We start from the raw sequence: 18,603 nt of genomic DNA, 5'->3' as shown, positions 1-18,603 counted from the left end.
CACCCGAATGTCGTGTAAATTCGCGATAACGGATTAATTGTTTGCTCTGAGAATACTGATGGAGAAGTATAAAGAAGGCCAGAAGTAGTTGCCCTGTGTGTTTGTGGATTGAGAAAAAGCTTATGACAGGGAACCAAGAGAAGAGTTGTGGTATTGTATGAGGAAGGCTGGACTTGCAGAGAAGTATGTGAGGGTAGTGCAGGACATGTACAGGGATAGTGTGACAGAGGTGAGATGTGCAATAGGAAGGTCAGATCCATTCAAGGTGGAGGTGGGATTATACCAAGGATCAGATCTGAGTCTTTTCTTGTTCACAGTGGTGATGGACAGGTTGCTCAGACAGAAGTCTCCATGGACTATGATGTTTGCTGATGACATTGTGATCTGAAGTGAGAGTAGAGAGGAGGTTGACTCTAGCCTGAGGAGGTGGAGATATGCTCTGGAGAGCAGGGGAATAAAAGTCAGAAGGAGCAAGACTGAAGTATGTGTGACTGAGAGGGAGCCTGGTGGAAAAGTGTGGTTACAAAGAGCAGACATGGTGAAAGTAGGTGACTTTAAATACTTGGGATCAACTATCCAAAGTTGGAGAGTGGAGGGAGAGGTGGAGAGTTTGGCAGAGAGGTGAAGAAGAGAGTGCATGCAGGGTCGAGTGGGTGGAGAAAGGTGGCAGAAGTGATCTGTGACTTAAGAATATCTGCAAGAGTGAAGGTAGTAGTGCGACCAGCTATGTTGCATGGCTTAGAGATGCTGGCACTAACAAAAATAATGGAGGCAGAGCTGGAGGTGGCAGAGATGAAAATTTTTCAATTCTCTTTGAGAGTGACGAGGACGGACAGGATTCGGAAGGAAAACATCAGAGGGACAGCTCAGGTGGGACGGTTTGGGGACAAATGTCATAGAGTCGATATTGAGATGTATTTATTGAACATGTGCTGAGGGGCGACCTGAGGTATACATATAGGGAAAAGGATGCTGAGGATGGAGCCAGCAGGCAGGAGAAGAAGAGCGAGGCCAAAGAGAAAGTTTATGGATGTGCTAGGACATGCAGGTGGTTGGTGTGACAGAGTCAAATGGAAACTGCTGTGGCGACTTCTAACGGGAACAGCCGAAAGAAGAAGAAATAAAGTTGTGCTGTACTGTAATTGTATTGTATTGTATTGTATTGTATTGTATTGTATTGTATTGTATTGTATTGTATTGTATTGTATTGTATTGTCTACGCCTACTAATCGATAACAGCTGGGATAGGCTCCAGCATGCCCGCGACCCCCGTGGGAACAAAGCGGTACAGAAAATGGGTGGATGGATGGATGTGTTGTATTGTATTGTATCGTAAGCAATTTTAAACTTAACATTTTGGTGTTTTAAGGTTGCAAATAAAAATAACTTTGTTTGAGGCTTTGTTAAGCTCTTTGGCAACCACCGTATGGTTTCAATCAGGGGTCACCAAGTCCTTGAGGGGCCCTATCCAGCCTGTTTTAGATGCAACCCCACTGCAACACACCTGATTGAAATCATCAGGATTGTTATCAGTCTTTTATAGAACTTGCTGAGGAGCTGATTATTTGAATCAGGTGTTGACCAGAGTTGGTGACCCCTGGTGTGCTTTTTTTAAATTATTTTTTTTACACAAAGGCACAGTGGAAGGAAGGATGAAACCAGTGATGAAACCTTTTCAATGACGCAGATGGACAGGGACGGAATGGTGCCCAGGTCGCGGGCGAAGGACAGAGGAGGAATCAAGATTCATGGAGCTTTTGTCAAATCCTGCACTTATCAAACGTAAGCGACCGGCTCTCCGTTTAAAGGGTTAAACTCACCTTTGGCCCCGCAGCTCTCATTGGGAGACGAGAGTTAAATAAACCGGAGTTCGGAAAATATTCGTCCGAGTTCTGTCCGCCTCTAAGAAATTAATTCTGAAGGAATCAATTAAATATTTTCAGGACGCCAATTCCTTTAAAGTCAATTGAAGCTCGTGTAGAGTAATCTGTTGAGACACAGCGTCAGAATGACCACACCCTTTTACTTCTGGCGGCTATCTTCCTTTGATTTGTTGCGCTTGTTAAATCTCGGATAGTTTAAGCTGTCTTTTGTTAAGACCACAGGGATTCGTTTATTTACACTAGGGCGCTCCCGCACTAGCTGAGTCTTAAGTTAACTATTTCAAACCAGATCTGACACTTCCTGATGTCAACGATAAAAGTTGTTTTCACTTTAAAAAGTATGACTATAATAGAGAAACAAAAGAGATTTAAAGTTTTAATTACTGCATATAAAACCATGCTCAACATAGTTAATACGAAACAATCGATAACCGAACTAAGGATTAAGAAAAAATTTAATGAATAAGTAAGAAAAATAATGACCGTATTTTTCGGACTATAAATCACGTTTTTTTTTCATAGTTTGGGTGGGGGGGCGACTTATACTGAGGAGCGACTTATATGTATATATATATATATATATATATATATATATATATATATATATATATATATATATATATATATATATATCAAAAATAAAAACAATAAAGTGAAACTGCGATAAACGAACCGCGATGTAGCAAGGGATTACTGTAATTTGAATTTCAAGTGACGGCGGTTGTTTACATAAAGGACAAAGATTCAATCACGGGATGACGAAGATGACGAAGGGCCCCACGTACTACCGGCATCATTAGCGGCTTTGTTTGTAAGTGACACGGAGGACGAAGAGTTTGAAGGATTTAAGGATTTGGAGTGACACAGAAGGTTTGAAAAACTATTATGGCTTTTACGGACGCCCGGTCCTACTCTACGGAGCTCTCTTTCACCTCCGTGGATGGAAGTCAGGGGCCGGCGCTCGGTCGGGTGGCTGCCCGGGGACGGTGGATGGGGCTCGGACATGGCTTTTACGCATGCCCTGTCCTACTCTACGGAGCTCTCTTTCATCTCTGTGGATGGAAGTTGGGGCTTGGACATGACTTTTACGCACGCCCGGTCCTATTCTATGGAGCTCTCTTCCACCTCCGTGGCTGGAAGTGCCACCTCCGGGGATGGAAGTCCACGCCGGTGCTTGGGCCCTTGTACTTTGTTAACGCTACAATATAGTTATATACTAGATCTGTGGAATAACGACGAGGCTGTCGTCAGGGCGCACTCGCGGCGTTATTGACAAAGGACGAGGAATTTGATCGATGGATTTAATGATTTGGAGTGACACAGATGGTTTGATAATATTATTGCTTATATAATAGTTATTTGATATATAATTTATATATCGTTATATGGGCCTGTGGAATATTTTGAAGTGCAAGCGCCGTCAGCGGCGAGCACCCATTGTTGACATAAAGGACGATCGATGGATTTAATGAATTGGAGTGACAGATGGTTTTATAAACGTGTTATTTATGTAATAGTTATTTGAATAACTCAGAATGTTACGTCAGGCCTATTCTCAGCTCTTCGTTTCTGTTTATGTCACGTTAGCATACCTATCATTTAGCCTGTTGTTGCTCGTTCATGTCTGTTCTTGGTGTTGGATTTTGTCGAATAAATTTCCCACAAAATGCAATTTATACTCCGGAGCAACTTATATATGTTTTTTTTTCACGCTATTGTGCATTTTATGGCTAATGCGACCTATATTCCGGAGCGACCTTTAGTCCGAAAAATACGGTGCAAGTCTTGATTGTTGTTGTCGATTGAACAAACAATAATAATTCCGCTCACCAATCGCAATAGAGCAAAAATTATTCAGTCTCGAAGTTCTCTCGATTGAAAACTCAAAATCAGATTGATTCTCGTTGTTCCAAAAATCCGAATTCTGTTTAAAAGGACAGGCTGGCCTAAAGGAGGGAGAGGATGACGCCTTAAAAATGGCTCCTTTCTGCTGCACCGAGGTCCACATCTCCTAGCCTGTCTTTACGCTTAAAATTTGACAAAGTCCAATTCGAAAATAATGAAAAATCTAACTTCGTCTAATCTGCGTTCTTGGCCCACGGGCAGCCCGCAGGGGCAAAGCCTTGACGGGGAGCGCGAGCGAACCAGCGAGCGAGCAGCTCTGTTCTTTGTCAGGACGACCTCTTTATAGGCCTCCGTATGTGGGTCCTACGCCAGCTTGGTCACGTACCAGTTTTTCCATTACGTCATATACCTGTGTTTCCCAGGACTGATTCTAGAATAGACTGCAGCTGCAGCTCCAACCTCAACCGGATGAGCTAACCTCTGGGTCAGGTTCATGAGTCATCCGCAGTACTCCACCTAGTAGCATCACTGTTAACGTTACATCTGCCCGGGCCTCAATCGGATGAACGTGACCTCGGGTCACGCTCATACGTGGGACCCAAGCCTTTCCACTACACAGTATCACTATTAACCCCTGCCTCCTTCCTTTGCTCACATTTATACGTTCATGTGTAAATGGAACATCAATGTTGAATACATGTTGGATATTGATTAAACAAGCTTTGTCACCATCTTCTGGTGAAATTTGGAATTTCATCTGAGCCAATTTGTCTGGGCCAAATCCAATACACATTCACGCACCACCTTGTACCATCCTAAGCACCATGTAATTTGACACTTTTCAAGATTTTTGCTGTGGTTGAGATCTGTGTTAGGTAAGCACATTTTTATTGCGTGATCGCTTGGCAGTGACTGCTTACTTTCATCACAACCATATTCTTGTGATTTACAGTTTGTTGAAACATTCCTCCCTGAATAAATATATTCAGGAGAAATTTCAGTACATAATTTTTTTAAAATGGAAATATATTTTATATTACAATTAGTATCTGATGAAAACTTACGGTATTCCAATCTCAAAAAGGTTGTTCTGAATTAGCTGCTTCCCCAACATGGTGATACTCAGCTGAATGCACAACTCCATCAGACAGCCTCCATGAGTACACTATGAATTCAGAATAAAGGTGTGAAATAGTTTCAATTCTTAAAAAACAAAAACTGTCACACAACAATCATGGCACCCACTGAAAAATAAACTATTTTACTGCTACTAATGATTATTTTAAGAATCAATTATTTGATGAATCAGATGAAAAACGCTTCCATTCCAATTTTCATCTTTTTACTAAAAAAATGTGTTTAAATTAATAGTTCAGAAAACATAAATTACTGGTTTGGTCTGGAATATTTCAAAGAATAGGCAAAAATGTTTTCCTTGTTTTCCAAAGAACTCACAGAAAGTTTTATTTTGATTAAACGCAAAGATAATCAGTCTGCTATCATGGATTCTTTACTGTTTAGAGGCTGGAATTCAGAGCATCTGAGGAACTTCTAAATTAAAAATGGTAACTACACCATTGATTATAAAAAATATCAATTAATTTGACAATTGACGAGTTGTCGATTAGTTAATTGAATAATCGTTGCACCTCTATCTGTATTTAATTTGAAACAGTATACATCTCAGAAAATTAACAGGAAAAATAAATCACGAATGTTGTTTTCAACACATCGATTACACGTCCATTGCTTTGGGCATAGAGCTTGAAAGTTGTAAGTGAGATATTTCCTACTTCCCAGGACTCTGGAATGGTGCATCAGTACATTTATAAATACAAGCTGGGAAAGTCAAAGCTACCAGGGGTCAATTGAGTCAATACCATTATAATAGAGTGCAACAATATTTTCAGTCACAACTTTTGTTTTCAACAGAATTGCACGACTTACCTCTTCCATTCTGTATGATTCAAACACATACAAATAGTTGCCTGGTCGGCCAACCAGCCTAATAAGACAATGAAAGGATTAGATTATTATGTTTAATGGTAATGCATTCTTTTATCATTTTTTTTTTTAACATTCAGGCTTTAGTGCTACTAAGTGAAATAAACATGAAAAACATGAAATGAAATAAACCAAAATTGCAGTGAGACAACTAACCTTCCCCTGAAGAAAGCAATGTAGATAATTGGTGTGAAAGCATTGACAAACTTCAGAATGAAAGTCTTGAATATGAGTCTCTCCTCAAAATTCTTGTCAGTTTTTGGAACCTCTATAATAGAAAACACATTTTGGTTTGCAAGGTTTACACTTCCTTCACTAAATGTGTGTCAATTGTGACTTCCAGTTTACCTAAATGAGTGAAAAGGCACACAGTATGATGTGTGTAGGTTATTAAGGTGCCTAAAATGTATCACACAGCAACGTGCTCTGTTGTAAAGTTTCACATGCTCTAATACAGTATATAACTGTGCTTAAATCCAATGCAATGGACTTGACTAAATGCATTATACTGCAATTAAAGATGGTAGATCATGATAGCTAACAAAAAAGACAATTTTATTAACTCCCTCAACTGAAAACAAAGGGCAAGATTTATCCGTCCGTTAATAGCCAACTGTGAGTTTGCCATTTGTTCCTGTTTTCTCAAAACTCGTACGCATTTATTATCTAATTCATATTTATGTAATTATGTATTTCTGAATTTGGTAGACATGCTAAGCCTCACCGGGCATCCCTGCGCTTCCCAGCAAACTTGTTTACAAAAAGTAAACCAGATTTTAGACTCAATAAAAACAGGTTTAACTTGTGGTGCAGATGCTGTAACACAATTTTAGTGTATTTGACTGAGGCGCAGGCAAAAAATTTGGCGCTCCACAGACGTACGTGGTGGATGTTATCTATTTCGTAAATATGACACCAGTGAGGTACAATCACTCTGAATCATTGTAGAATCAATTTCTTCAATGAATTACAATCTTTATCACAATAGGGTTATGTTATGAGTTATTTACTGTGTTGATTACTAAGGAAAATAAACCTGCAAGTACAGTAATCCCTTGTTTATTGCGGATAATTGGTTCCAAGACCACCCGCGATAGGTGAGAATCCGTGATGTAGTGTAGCCCTCTAATTTTTAACATACATATAATTTTGTGTATCAGTAAATGTATATTAAATCATATAAGTACATATGTTATCATTAGAACATTAAATAATAGTTTCAAACATGTAAATACTATATTAAAGCGTAGTATAAATGACATACAGAAAATAATGTATACATAGTATAAATATGATACGTGTGTGTGTGTGTGTGTGTGTGTGTGTGTGTGTGTGTGTGTGTGTGTGTGTGTGTGTGTGTGTGTGTGTGCGTGCGTGTGTGTAACATGTAGATGTAGCTAAAGTATACATACTGTAAATATGTTTTTAGAACTCTTATTATTATAACAACTTTTTTATAACAAGGTACAAGTGTACATACTGTAAATATGTGTTTAGAACTCTTTTATTATTATAACAATTTAAACAAGGTACAATAATACTGTAAATATATTTTTAGAACTCTTATTATTATAACAACTTTTTTATAACAAGGTACAAGTGTACGTACTGCAATTGTGTGGGCACTCCCTGCCTTCTGCTGGTGTGCGGGCAACTTGTGTGCCATAATTCCTCAATGTAGAATTTTTATTTTGAATTTTTGAAAAAATCTGCGATGTACTGAAGCCGCGATAAGTGAACTGTGACGTAGCGGGGGATTACTGTATTCGTAACACCTTCATCAACAGAACTCTCCGTCTGTTTTTTATTTTCAAGTGCAAGGCACACATCCCAACACTCCATTTATCAGTCCCGGGAAGCGACTACATAAGGTTTAATCACTTCAGACGCAAAAAAACATTACACCCAATTCTACCTGTACAAAGTCTAGACCAGGGGTCACCAACCTTTCTTAAACCGAGAGCTACTTCCTGGGTACTGATTAAGGCAAAGGGCTACCAGTTTGACACACACTTCTGAAATAGCCAATTTGCTCAATTTGGCTTTCACTGTGAGTTATTATTGTCATTTCCAGTTCACAGGTAAGTGTGATTTTTAACAAGAATAGCAAAAATACAGTCAAACCTTGTTTTTGACCACAATCCGTTCCAGAAGTCGAATTCAGTCGAATCTATTTTTCCCATTACAAATAATGGATTTTTTTTTTATCCATTTCAAGACAAAAAACCCCGCCTTTTTTCAGCATTTTTTCATTTCAAAGTAAAAAGAAAGTCAAAGTCTGCTTTATTGTCAATTTCTTCACATGCCAATACACACAAAGAGATCGAAATTACGTTCCCACTATCCCACGGTGACAAGACATAGTTCACAATGTACATAGAAGTAAACAACACAAGAAAAATAAAACGAGAAGGCACAATCAATGAATAAATAAGAGTGATGAATAAATAATAAATAAACAAATAACACAATAAATAAGTACAGGACGCTACGCAGAAGGGGGAAGAGAGTTCAGGATCCTAACAGCTTGGAGAATGAAGCTGTTGGTGAGTCTGGCGGTGCGGGAGCGCAGGCTCCCGTACCTCTTCCCAGAGGGCAGAAGATCAAACAAAGAGTGAGCGGGGTGAGTCACATCACTCACAATCGTGGTCGCCTTGCGGGCGAGATGGGAGGTGTAAATGCCCTTCAGGGAGGGAAGTGAAGCACCAATAATCTTACCAGCCGTGTTCACTATGCGCTGCAGGGCCTTCATGTTGTATTCAGTGCAGCTACCACCCCAGACAGCGATACAACTGGAGAGGACGCTCTCAATGGTGCCACGGTAGAATGTAGTCATGACGGCCGGAGGAGCACTTGCTCGCCTGAGTTTCCGCAGGAAGTACAGGCGGCGCTGAGCTTTCGTCGCATGTGCGCATATTTGTCCGATCGCGCAACTGCAGCGCACCGCCGAACGCGCAACCGTAGCGCGTCGCCCACCGCGCAACTGCACCGCGGTGGTTGCATTATTGTGACAGAGCCTTCGCTGAAATTTAGAAAATATTTTTTAAAGTCCTGATGTGCTTTCCAAAATTTAAATGGACCTAAGTGCGCAGGGAGCTTAATTTCGTCCCATCGAGCAACTGCAGCGCACCGCCGAACTCGCAACAGTAGCGCGTCGCCGACCGCGCAACTGCACCGCGCTGGTCGCATTATTGTGACAGAGCCGTCGCTAAAATTTAGAAAATGTTTTTAAAGTCCTGATGTAAGTGAACCTCAGTGCGCAGGGAGCTTAATTTGGTCCGATCGTGCAACCGCAGCGCGCAGGGCGCTTACTGTCGCATTGCTTTAAGAGCGTCTTTGTGTTTTAGGATGGCTTTACTGCTCCCACTTGCTTTCTTTGGAGGCATGATTAGGGGTTAATACAATCCTCAAAGTAACGAAAATACAATAACAACGGAGTCAGTCGGCATCCGAGCCACGCGGTCGGGTTTTCTCGGGTCCTCCCGGCTCATCTCGCGAGGTTTGACCTCCGAATTTTGTTCGACAACCGAAGCAAAAAAATCTCGAATTTTTTGTTCAAATTCCGATTTGTTCGAGAACCAGGACGTTCGAAAACCGAGGTTTCACTGTAAAATAAATAGATGCAGCTCACTGACAAGTGCCGCTATTTGAGCTAATTTTAGAACAGTCCTATGGGCGACTCATGCGGTCCTCACGGGCGACCTGGTGCCCGCGGGCACAGTGTTGGTGACCCCTGGTCTAGACAAAAAAAATGAAAAGAAAGAAAACACAAGAGCACAGTTTAAGATGCTTGGAATGGAAAGATACAGGCTAGATACAGTCAAATCTCAGTTCTACAATTTGTTTTGTTAATGAGCCTAGTCCTCCTTCTAATCTGATGTTTTCATGCACCATAGTGTTCAGAAAAGCAAGTTCTCTCACTGAACATTTATTCAGAGTAATTAAATCAAAAGTGGGATATACATTGCCAGGAAATCTGTCATTGCTTAAACTGCTCTTAAATATGCATGATAATATGCACACTGGAACACAACACTGTTCATGTTATTGTTTGTGTTATGTTTGGAATGGCAAAAACATATATTTTAAGAGGCTATATGTCACGCTCAGGGGTGGAGTATGGAGCAGGACGACCAAGTGCAGCTTGGACCAGGGTTTATTGAGGGAAAAGGGAAGTGGAACGAGGCATCGAGGGAAACAGACGAGAACTGGCAAACTAATAACATGACAGACTGACCGACAGGGATGGCAAACAGAAACAGACTCGAAACAGACAGGAACCACAAGGACAGCAAACGTGACGGCATCGACGATCCGACAGGGAGTGAGGGGCATACAGGACTTATATACACGACAGGTAACGTGAGGCAGGTGGGAATAATCACACTGATCACGGGCACACAGGAGGGGAGGGGCGAGCACACAGACACAAGAAAAAAAACTATGACACGATCGGGGACGAGTCGTAACACTATAACTTTTGTTTTTACTTGAGTCTTTGCATAGACTGCTGTGGATTTTCCCTAAACCCAGTGTTTTGTGCAAAGATACACTTTTGAATACAAAATCAAACAAACAAAAAAAAGGATGCTGGTTTGAATCTCGTACAGGTTGAGTCTTGTATATTTTTTATGATTTAACTTGACCCTGCCAGATGTATTAGTGTTGCGTCACCCCTCAGAGAAAGTCGTCCTGGGTGGCTGCCTGTCACGTCTCCGCTCCCCGGTCGCGCCGATCACCCCGCAGATGATTTCTGCCGCACTCTCTCCTGTTCGTCCCGCATATGTCGCACCCACGTGTTTGTTGTGCTCTCACCCCTTCCTGCCTGTGCATCTCCCGTAATCACCGCAATCACTGTCACCTGCTCCTTGTTAATTGTTGCGCATTTACGCCTTGTGTCACTATCTTCCAGATCATCTGTTTACTCTAAGTTCACGTCTGTTTATGCTCCTGTCATCTTGCCCCATTGCTGTCCGGTATGCTACCCGTCTGCTGCCTGTGTTGGCCCCTGTTATCCTGTTCTCCACTAGCCCTTCCCCTTCAATAAACATTGGTCCAAGCTGCATTTGGTTGCCCTGCTTCGTTCCGTGACACTGCCCATATTGGCCATATAAAAAACTGCTTGTCATGCGGTCGCGTTTATTTTTCCGTTTTTTTGTCTCGTCGATTGTCGTAACTTTACTTCCGGTTTTATTTTGTCATCCCTTCCGTTTCAGTTCGTGTTTCCTTCCTCGGTGTTTGGTTGTCTTGTCTTCCCTGATCCCGATTGTGTGCACCTGCGTAATTGACACTAATTGTCATCACCTGTGTCCCCGCCCTTTTGTGTGTATTTAGTCCGTGTCTTCCCCTTGTCTTGTGCCAGTGTGTCTTGCCTCGTCCCGACCACCAGCGATTCCTTGATGTCCGAGCTCTCAGTAAGACCCCTCCTCTTTGTCTCGCCACCGAGCGACGCTTTTGTTTGTGCCTTGATCCCCATCGCCTTTTTGTCTCGCCCCCGAGCGACGCCTTTTGTTAGTACTGTGATCCCCATAGCCTTTTTGTCTCGCCTCAGTGCGACGCCTTTTGTTTGTACTTTTTGCCACGTGTTTTCCCTCGCAAGAGGCGTTTTGATTTGTACTTTTAGCCTTTTTTCTCGCCTCAGTGCGACGCCTTCTGTTTGTACTTTTTGCCACGTGTTTTCCCTCGCAGGAGGCGTTTTGATTTGTACTTTTGATCAGTGTGCTTGCTGGAATAAATCCAAGAAAGAAACGACTCTGCATCCGAGTCCTCCGCCTTGTCCTCAGCCTGACACTGCTACTGATGTAAATAATTGCTGATAAAGCAATTGATATTTAATAACTGCAATCAGTTACAAAATGGGACCTATTTTTGGTAGACAGACTCCTGTACTTAGGCAGAACCTGCTTTAGGGGAAGTCAAGTTTAGCGTTTTTGTGAATTTGGTAGACCACACAATGGCCTCTTATGCCCCCTTACGCCCAATTCTCCATGTGAAAAGGCTAGGAAATTACCAAAACTGAGAAAACTCCACCCATGCACACAGACTGCGCTTTGCACTAGATTGGTTCTGTACACAAAAATAGGTCTCAATGAGTCAACACATTTTTTAAATGGTTCATATATTTAATTACACTTACCTAAAACAGTAAGCCATCGTGCCACAGCTCCATACACCTCATCTAGTATAAGGATGACCACAAGGTTGATAATGGCTGCTGTTGTTTTGACTGTAAGTTGTACATGGTTCCGTGTCACTGGATTGGAGCTCATATGAAGAGCAGCTTTTGTGGAGATCCGGTATATGATCACACCAAAAACAATGGCAAACGTAACACCCATCTAACAACACAAAAATGCACAGTTACACAGATACAATGTACAAGACTATCACAACCAATAACAAAGATACATGTAGTAACTCCTTACCATCAACAACATTGTGACAACATTTGTCATGTAGGCAGGAAGGCGATCTCGACATGTCAGCTTTTCCATCTGAGGAAATATAAGGGGTTTTGAAAATGCTGATTTTAATAAGTGCACTATCATTAAAGGTGGTCAGTGGTCAGCAAAGGACATAATGGCCACGAAGTAAAATGTATTCAAGAATGTTCAGAAAAAACAAACTAAATAAACGGACAAAAATGTTACCCCAAAAAGTTTTTTTCAAACTAAAATTATGAAAAGAATGAACACTGTCACTTGTAGTTCTTTGTTTTCAAATGTTTGTAAAGCTTTTGACTGTTCTACTTTAGATAATGTATGCGCTGCATGTTCTTAATAGGAGAGGAAAGGCACTATTTGTATAGCACAAGGTAACTTTGTATAGCACAAGGTAACTCAGTGCTCTTTATATCCTTAAAAGATAGAACTGTGTGTTTTTCAAAAAGTGTTTCTTTGTATAACTGCCATGCATTCTAGTATGGAACACTGTTGGCTGGTAACCAATTCAGGGTGTATGCCACCTACCGTCCTAAAACAGCTGGGATAGGTTTCAGCATGCTTGCAAACCCCGTGAGGATAAGCGGTTCAGAAAACGGATGGATGGATGGATAGATGGATGGAGGGAGGGAGGGAGGGAGGGAGGGAGGGAGGGAGGGATGTAAGGACGGACAAACAGATGGAATACAGATGGATGGATTCTGAGTAGTTCCAAGATCATCAAATTGCTTACGATTAAACTGTTCGTTTGTGTCATGCGGTCACGTTTATTTTCCGGATTTCTGTCTTGTCTGTGTCGTAACTTCACTTCCTGTTTTATTTTGGCATCCCTTCCGTTTCAGTTCGTGGTTCCTTCCTCTGTTTCTGTTGTCTTGTATTCCCTGATCCCGATTGTGTGCACCTGTGTGGTTGGCGCTAATTGTCAGCACCTGCGTCCCAGCCCTTTTGTGTGTATTTAGTCCGTGTCTCCCCCTTGTCTTGTGCCAGTGTGTCTTGCCTCGTCCCGACCACCAGCGATTCCTTGACATCTGAATTCCTAGTAAGATTCCTCCTTTCTGTCTCGCCTCAGAGTGACGCCTTTTGTTAGTGCCTTGTTCCCCATAGCCCTTTTTGTCTCGCCCGAGTGCGACGCTTTTTGTTTGGATTTTTTGCCGAGTTTTTCCCTCGCAAGAGGCGCCTTGAGTTGTATTTTTGGTCATCTTTTTATTGGAATAAAATCCGTGAAAAGAAAGACTCTGCATCCGAGTCCTCCGCCTTGTTCCCTGCCTGACAGTTTGTTTGGCCATTCATCTGCTGAACCGCTTATCCTCGCGAGCGTCACAGAGGTGCTGAAGCCTATCCCAGGTGTTTTAAGACGGTAGGCGCGGTATACGCTCCTAGTTTACAACCGCACACACTTCATCCTCCAGGACGCTTCTTCACGCACATGCACATTTTACATACAGACGTCACAAATACATACACAGCCGTCAAGTCTCACACAAGCTGTCACAACCATACCTTAAAAAACGTTTAAAATGACGTATTTTAACTCGGATTGCATTCTACATTGTAGCCTAAGGTAATATGAAATCCAAGTCAGTTATTGCAATGTCATACAAAATATTATTTTGCGGCCATCACTGGCATCCTAAAAATAAGAAGACATTCATACTGGGGTAAGCGGCTTTCATTTTTTGCCATGTCCGACAACGTGAGCGAGGCTAAGGGCAGAGGTTTCACAACAAATTTAAGAGCAGGTTGCTAATGTAAAGCTCAATACGTAGCTGGCTAATTTACGATTCACATCCACTTCATACATCCACTTCTGGGTTAACATTCAAATTCAGTCTGAACATACTGAATTGGCAGATTACACATGTGAGATAAAGAACAGAAACACTTGTCTTTGGCAGACTTCCATATTGGTGTGCCAAAACTGTCTGTCAGACCAACTGAGAGGCTAGTTGGCATTTGACCTGGATAGGGGACGATTACAGACGCCTAAAAAAACCTCAGTTCATTCTCAGTCAAACGCACTGTTCCAACCTTGAGACAGAATGCCCACCTCTGACTTAATGGGGGGTAACACTAATATCAACTTATTGCTTATTTTTCAACGTTATAAGTGACACCATGAAACATACACTGGGTGACAATTACATAAACAAAAACATTTTTTTTTTAAATTAAGTGTCAAAATAAATGTAGATTCAAAATCACTGAACCTACCTGGGTCATTGAATGGAGAAAGGCATACAGATACTGTTAACAGGGTCTAAGACTAATGAAAAACCACCAAAGCATGTATTACCTTGTACTGTGTTTTGTGATCTCTACTTAAAGACTTCTTCATGACTTGGAATTCATACTCAGCTCTGGGATGGTCCTGTGGTAGTGATGGACAGAAAAATAACTGCTGGGTGTGAAAAGGGATTGGGGTAAAGTAAATAAGAATGCATAAAAAGATGGATAGAGACCCTGCGGAAAAAGAACGTCATATTTAAATGATAAGAGAGACACTTAAGTAATTTAATCATTGTTAACCTTCATAACCATCACTCAAGATGAGGTATTGTAATTTTGGTTTAATCTCAATTAAAAATGAACAGTTTGGTAATGCTGCAGGACTCATTCAAGAAATTGAATGTGTAACTCATGTAGAATACCTTTTGTATTATGTATGTATTATAAATAACCTTACCTCAGACTATAAGGACTGAGAAGGCATTCATTCACCACACTTACACATGTGAATAAATTCCAACACTGCTAATCAGCCCTTGCAAAACCAAGGTACAAAAGTACTGCCAAAAAGCATGCTCTCATTGCTCCAGCTATAAATTATTTTGTTGTTTGTTTTTCAATTGTTTTTATTAATAGCTTTATTATAATATTTAGCGAGAAGGAGAAAATAATATGGATGTAGAAAAGAGACAGAATAATAATGTTACGGAGAAAAAAGTGAAATACTTTATCCAAACCTTGAGCGCTTCCTGTGAAAAATAAACCAAAAGAGACAGAGGGGGGTGAAGGGCAAAGATCTATTGTTAGTAAAAGCAATCAGAATCCTTACGGTGATATGATATGATAATTAATACATGCAATAATAAAACAATAATGTACATTATTATAAATTGGTATTATAAAAGTTAGGAAGGTGCGGGTTCGATTCCACCTCTGGCCCTCCCTTTGTGCAGTTTGCATGTTCTCCCCGTGTCCACTTGGGTTTTCTCCGGGCACTCCGGTTTCCTCCCACATCCCAAATAACATGCTTGGTAGGCCGATTGAGCACTCCAAATTGTCCCAAGGTGTGAGTGCGAGTGCGAATGGTTGTTCGTCTCTGTGTGCCCTGCGTTTCATTGGCAACCGGTTCAGGGTGTCCCCCGCCTACTGCCCGATGACTGCTGGGATAGGAATCCCGCGACCCCCGTGTGGACAAGCGGTATAGAAAATGAATGGATGGATGGTAATATAAACAAAGCGGCTCATTCACACATTGATTACAAAACAGAGGCAACTGGGAGGTTCAGTCTCTTGCTTGAGGAGTTGAAGGCTGTGAAGGTATAGAATGGCCGAATCCTTTAAGTTAAGAAATATCCACTCCAACACCTGGGCTTAATACAGTACTGTATTAATGCAAATGATGTCAATTGAGTAACAGCTATCTTGTTGAGGGAAGACTTTATTTGTACAAATGCAATTTCAATGTAGTTGGGACATTGTGTAAAACGTTTATACAAACAAAAAATGCAAACCTCCATCAACCTACTCTATATTAAATTCAGTACACTGCAAACACAATATATTTATTGTTGACTTGGTAATGTGTGTGTGTGTGTGTGTGTGTGTGTGTGTGTGTGTGTGTGTGTGTGTGTGTGTGTGTGTGTGTGCATGCGCGCGCGCGTGTGTGTGTGTGTGTGCGTGCGTGCGTGGACATCATTGTATTTTCTAAATTTCAATGGAAAGAAAACAAAAATCATGTTTTTTTTGTCCCAGTCGTCCGTGTATATCATACCCTGTTGACCCAGCCCCCCTGGAATTTTATTCAAAGCCAACAGTCTTGAACGTGTTTTAAATTTGACAGTGATTTTAAATTGGACCATCAAATCAGTGTTGTTGTTAAATCCAGCTTCTTCTATCTTAGGCATCTGGCTAAGATAAAGCCCTTACTTTCTCAGCAGCACTTAGAAACAGTAATCCATTCCTCCATTACGTCTCAGCTAGACTACTGTATGCACTTTACTCTGGAGTCAGACAGTCCTCCCTTAAGCGTCTGCAGTTAGTACTGAATCAGAATCAGAATCAGAAAACCTTTATTGTCATTCTACATAGTACAATGAAATTGGATGCCTCCATTCAGTGCATGAGAGGTAGATAAAAGTACAAGTCAAATTATCAACAGAAGAAGAAGGATGCCCCGGTGTCCCCGTCCTTAGGAGCACCACAAACCAAGAGAGATGCAATAAGGAAATGAATAATAGGAAACAGTAGTGCAGATAGTGCATGGAGGAAAGTGTCATCAGTGCCGGTTGGAGTTGAGGGCGGCGATGGCTTTGGGAAAGAAACTGTTTTTGAGTCTGTTTGTCCTGGTCTTCATTTGCCTGTAGCGCCTTCCAGACGGCAACAGGTCAAACAGGGCGGAGCCAGGGTGGGAGCTGTCCGCTGAGATGGCCTTAGCTCTGCTGAGGCAGCGGGCAGTGTAAATGTCCGTAAGGGAGGGGAGAGGGCGGCCAATGATCCTCTGAGCTGCCTTCACCACTCTCTGCAGCTTCTCCCTGTCAGCGGCGGTGGAGCTGCCGAAACCGTACTGTGATGCAGTAGGTCAGCAGACTCTCGATGGAAACTGTATGGTTTTAATAATCACTCACTCATAACTGGAGCTCCTAAGTGGGAGCACATAACCCAAATTTTGGCCTCCTTCCACTGGCTCCCTATACATTTTAGAGTTTGAGATACTTATATTTGTTTTCAAATTGTTAAATGGCCTCACTGCATCCTACCTCTCTGAGCTCCTCCACCACCACTGCCTAGTGCAGGGGTGGGCAAACTTTTTGACTGGCGGGCCGAATTTGGTTCTACATTTTGATCGGGGGGCCGAACCAGGAGCAGATGGATGTAGTGTTTGTGTTAAGTAATAGAAATGACATGTAAAGGTCATTGCATAAAAGGTTTGTACTTTTAGTAGGTAGTAAAGCATGGATATTCAAAAAAAGCTTTTTGAAAACAAATGCATTTATTAACAGCATTAAAAAAAGATTTCACCAAAAAACTACTATCAGTGATTCCTATTAAATACGACACTGTTATTATGAATAATAGTTTCCATCACTTCAGCGCCTGCAAGTCAGATTTATGAAATATGTTTATCTAATGAGGCGAAATCACATCAAACGGCAAACATTCTGACCAAATACATCATCTTGAAGAATCAGTGAAAGAATACTTCTAAATAAAGTAATAAGGAAATCAATAGTATTGTTGGTCTCCCTTTTTTGCTAGTGCATCATGGTCTGGAGTAAAATTTGTTGTGGTAATTCTTAGGATAGCGCCGCGGTGTCGGTCCGTTAACCTAGAGCTGTGACGGGCTTTGTTGACGTTCATGTGGCGGAACGTCTGCTCACACATGTAGGTCGAGCCAAATTGTCCTCTCTTTTTTTTAAACACTCGGCACTCAGTGTCTACCTTTCTTTTCCTCGGGCCACTCATTTTCGTGGAAGGATTCCAGGGGAAGGTTTGTGGGTGGCATTAATGTAAAACTGTATCTGAAAGCTCAGCGCGCGAATTACGAGAATGCTGACGTCACAGCCCACACTCGAAATTCGGCACTGATGGAAATAGAGCCCGGAGTGCGCCGGGTCCGTACTACTTAGTACGTACACGCATTTGTGAGTGTCCACCGAGCTTTCTGACACGGCTTCCGGGAGTAAATGCGCGGGCGGGCGCTTCCCCATCTATTGGGGAAACATACTAATTGCAGGGAAAATGACCCCAAAAAAAGTTCAATAATACAATTTATTCAGGTTTGGCGAGCCGGATTAAACGGCCCCATGGGCCGGATGTGGCCCGCGAGCCGTAGTTTGCCCATGTCTGGCCTAGTGGCTCGACCCTTTAACCCTTTCCTTCTGGAATGACCTCCCTTTGAATATTTTTCAAAACTTGTTTGAATTTTTTATTTATTCAAATTTATTTTTATTCTTTGGCTTTTTACTGACTCACTGTTCTAACACTGTATTTATTATATATTATGTATGTATTTATTTATTCATTTGTGTTTCAATTTACTATTTTTATCGGCTTTGTGGCTGTCCAACTGCTATATTTGAAGCTCTTTGTTACAGCTGCAGCTGTTGTAAAATGCGCTGAATTGCATTGTGTTAGGGTTGATAGATTAGTTTGATCCTATGCTTATGTTGGAATGTAACCTGTAATAAATAACCTAGCTAGATTAC

General features: G+C 41.5%; 1 protein-coding gene across 4 annotated transcripts in view; it reads right to left on the bottom strand.

The window, feature by feature from the left end:
- LOC125970555 (anoctamin-1-like) overlaps positions 1 to 18,603 on the bottom strand; it is a 139,466-nt gene that overhangs the window by 11,504 nt on the left and 109,359 nt on the right. For 3 of the 4 annotated variants that reach the window (XR_007482133.2, XM_049722978.2, XM_049722980.2), the window contains exons 13-18: positions 14,466 to 14,540; positions 12,158 to 12,226; positions 11,869 to 12,070; positions 5,889 to 6,000; positions 5,676 to 5,733; positions 4,793 to 4,893 (exon numbers count right to left, since the gene is read on the bottom strand). Coding sequence is in view for 3 of the 4 variants with exons in the window: in XM_049722978.2 (XP_049578935.1) it covers positions 4,793 to 4,893; positions 5,676 to 5,733; positions 5,889 to 6,000; positions 11,869 to 12,070; positions 12,158 to 12,226; positions 14,466 to 14,540 (617 nt within the window). In the remaining variant the exon portion in view is untranslated. The remainder of the gene's footprint in view (positions 1 to 4,792; positions 4,894 to 5,675; positions 5,734 to 5,888; positions 6,001 to 11,868; positions 12,071 to 12,157; positions 12,227 to 14,465; positions 14,541 to 18,603) is intronic. The other variant, XM_049722979.2, reaches the window with a different exon arrangement.

The sequence above is a fragment of the Syngnathus scovelli genome, chromosome 6 (assembly GCF_024217435.2).
Source record: "Syngnathus scovelli strain Florida chromosome 6, RoL_Ssco_1.2, whole genome shotgun sequence".
Classification (NCBI taxonomy): domain Eukaryota; kingdom Metazoa; phylum Chordata; class Actinopteri; order Syngnathiformes; family Syngnathidae; genus Syngnathus; species Syngnathus scovelli.
This window is presented reverse-complemented; position numbering and strand designations above follow the sequence as displayed.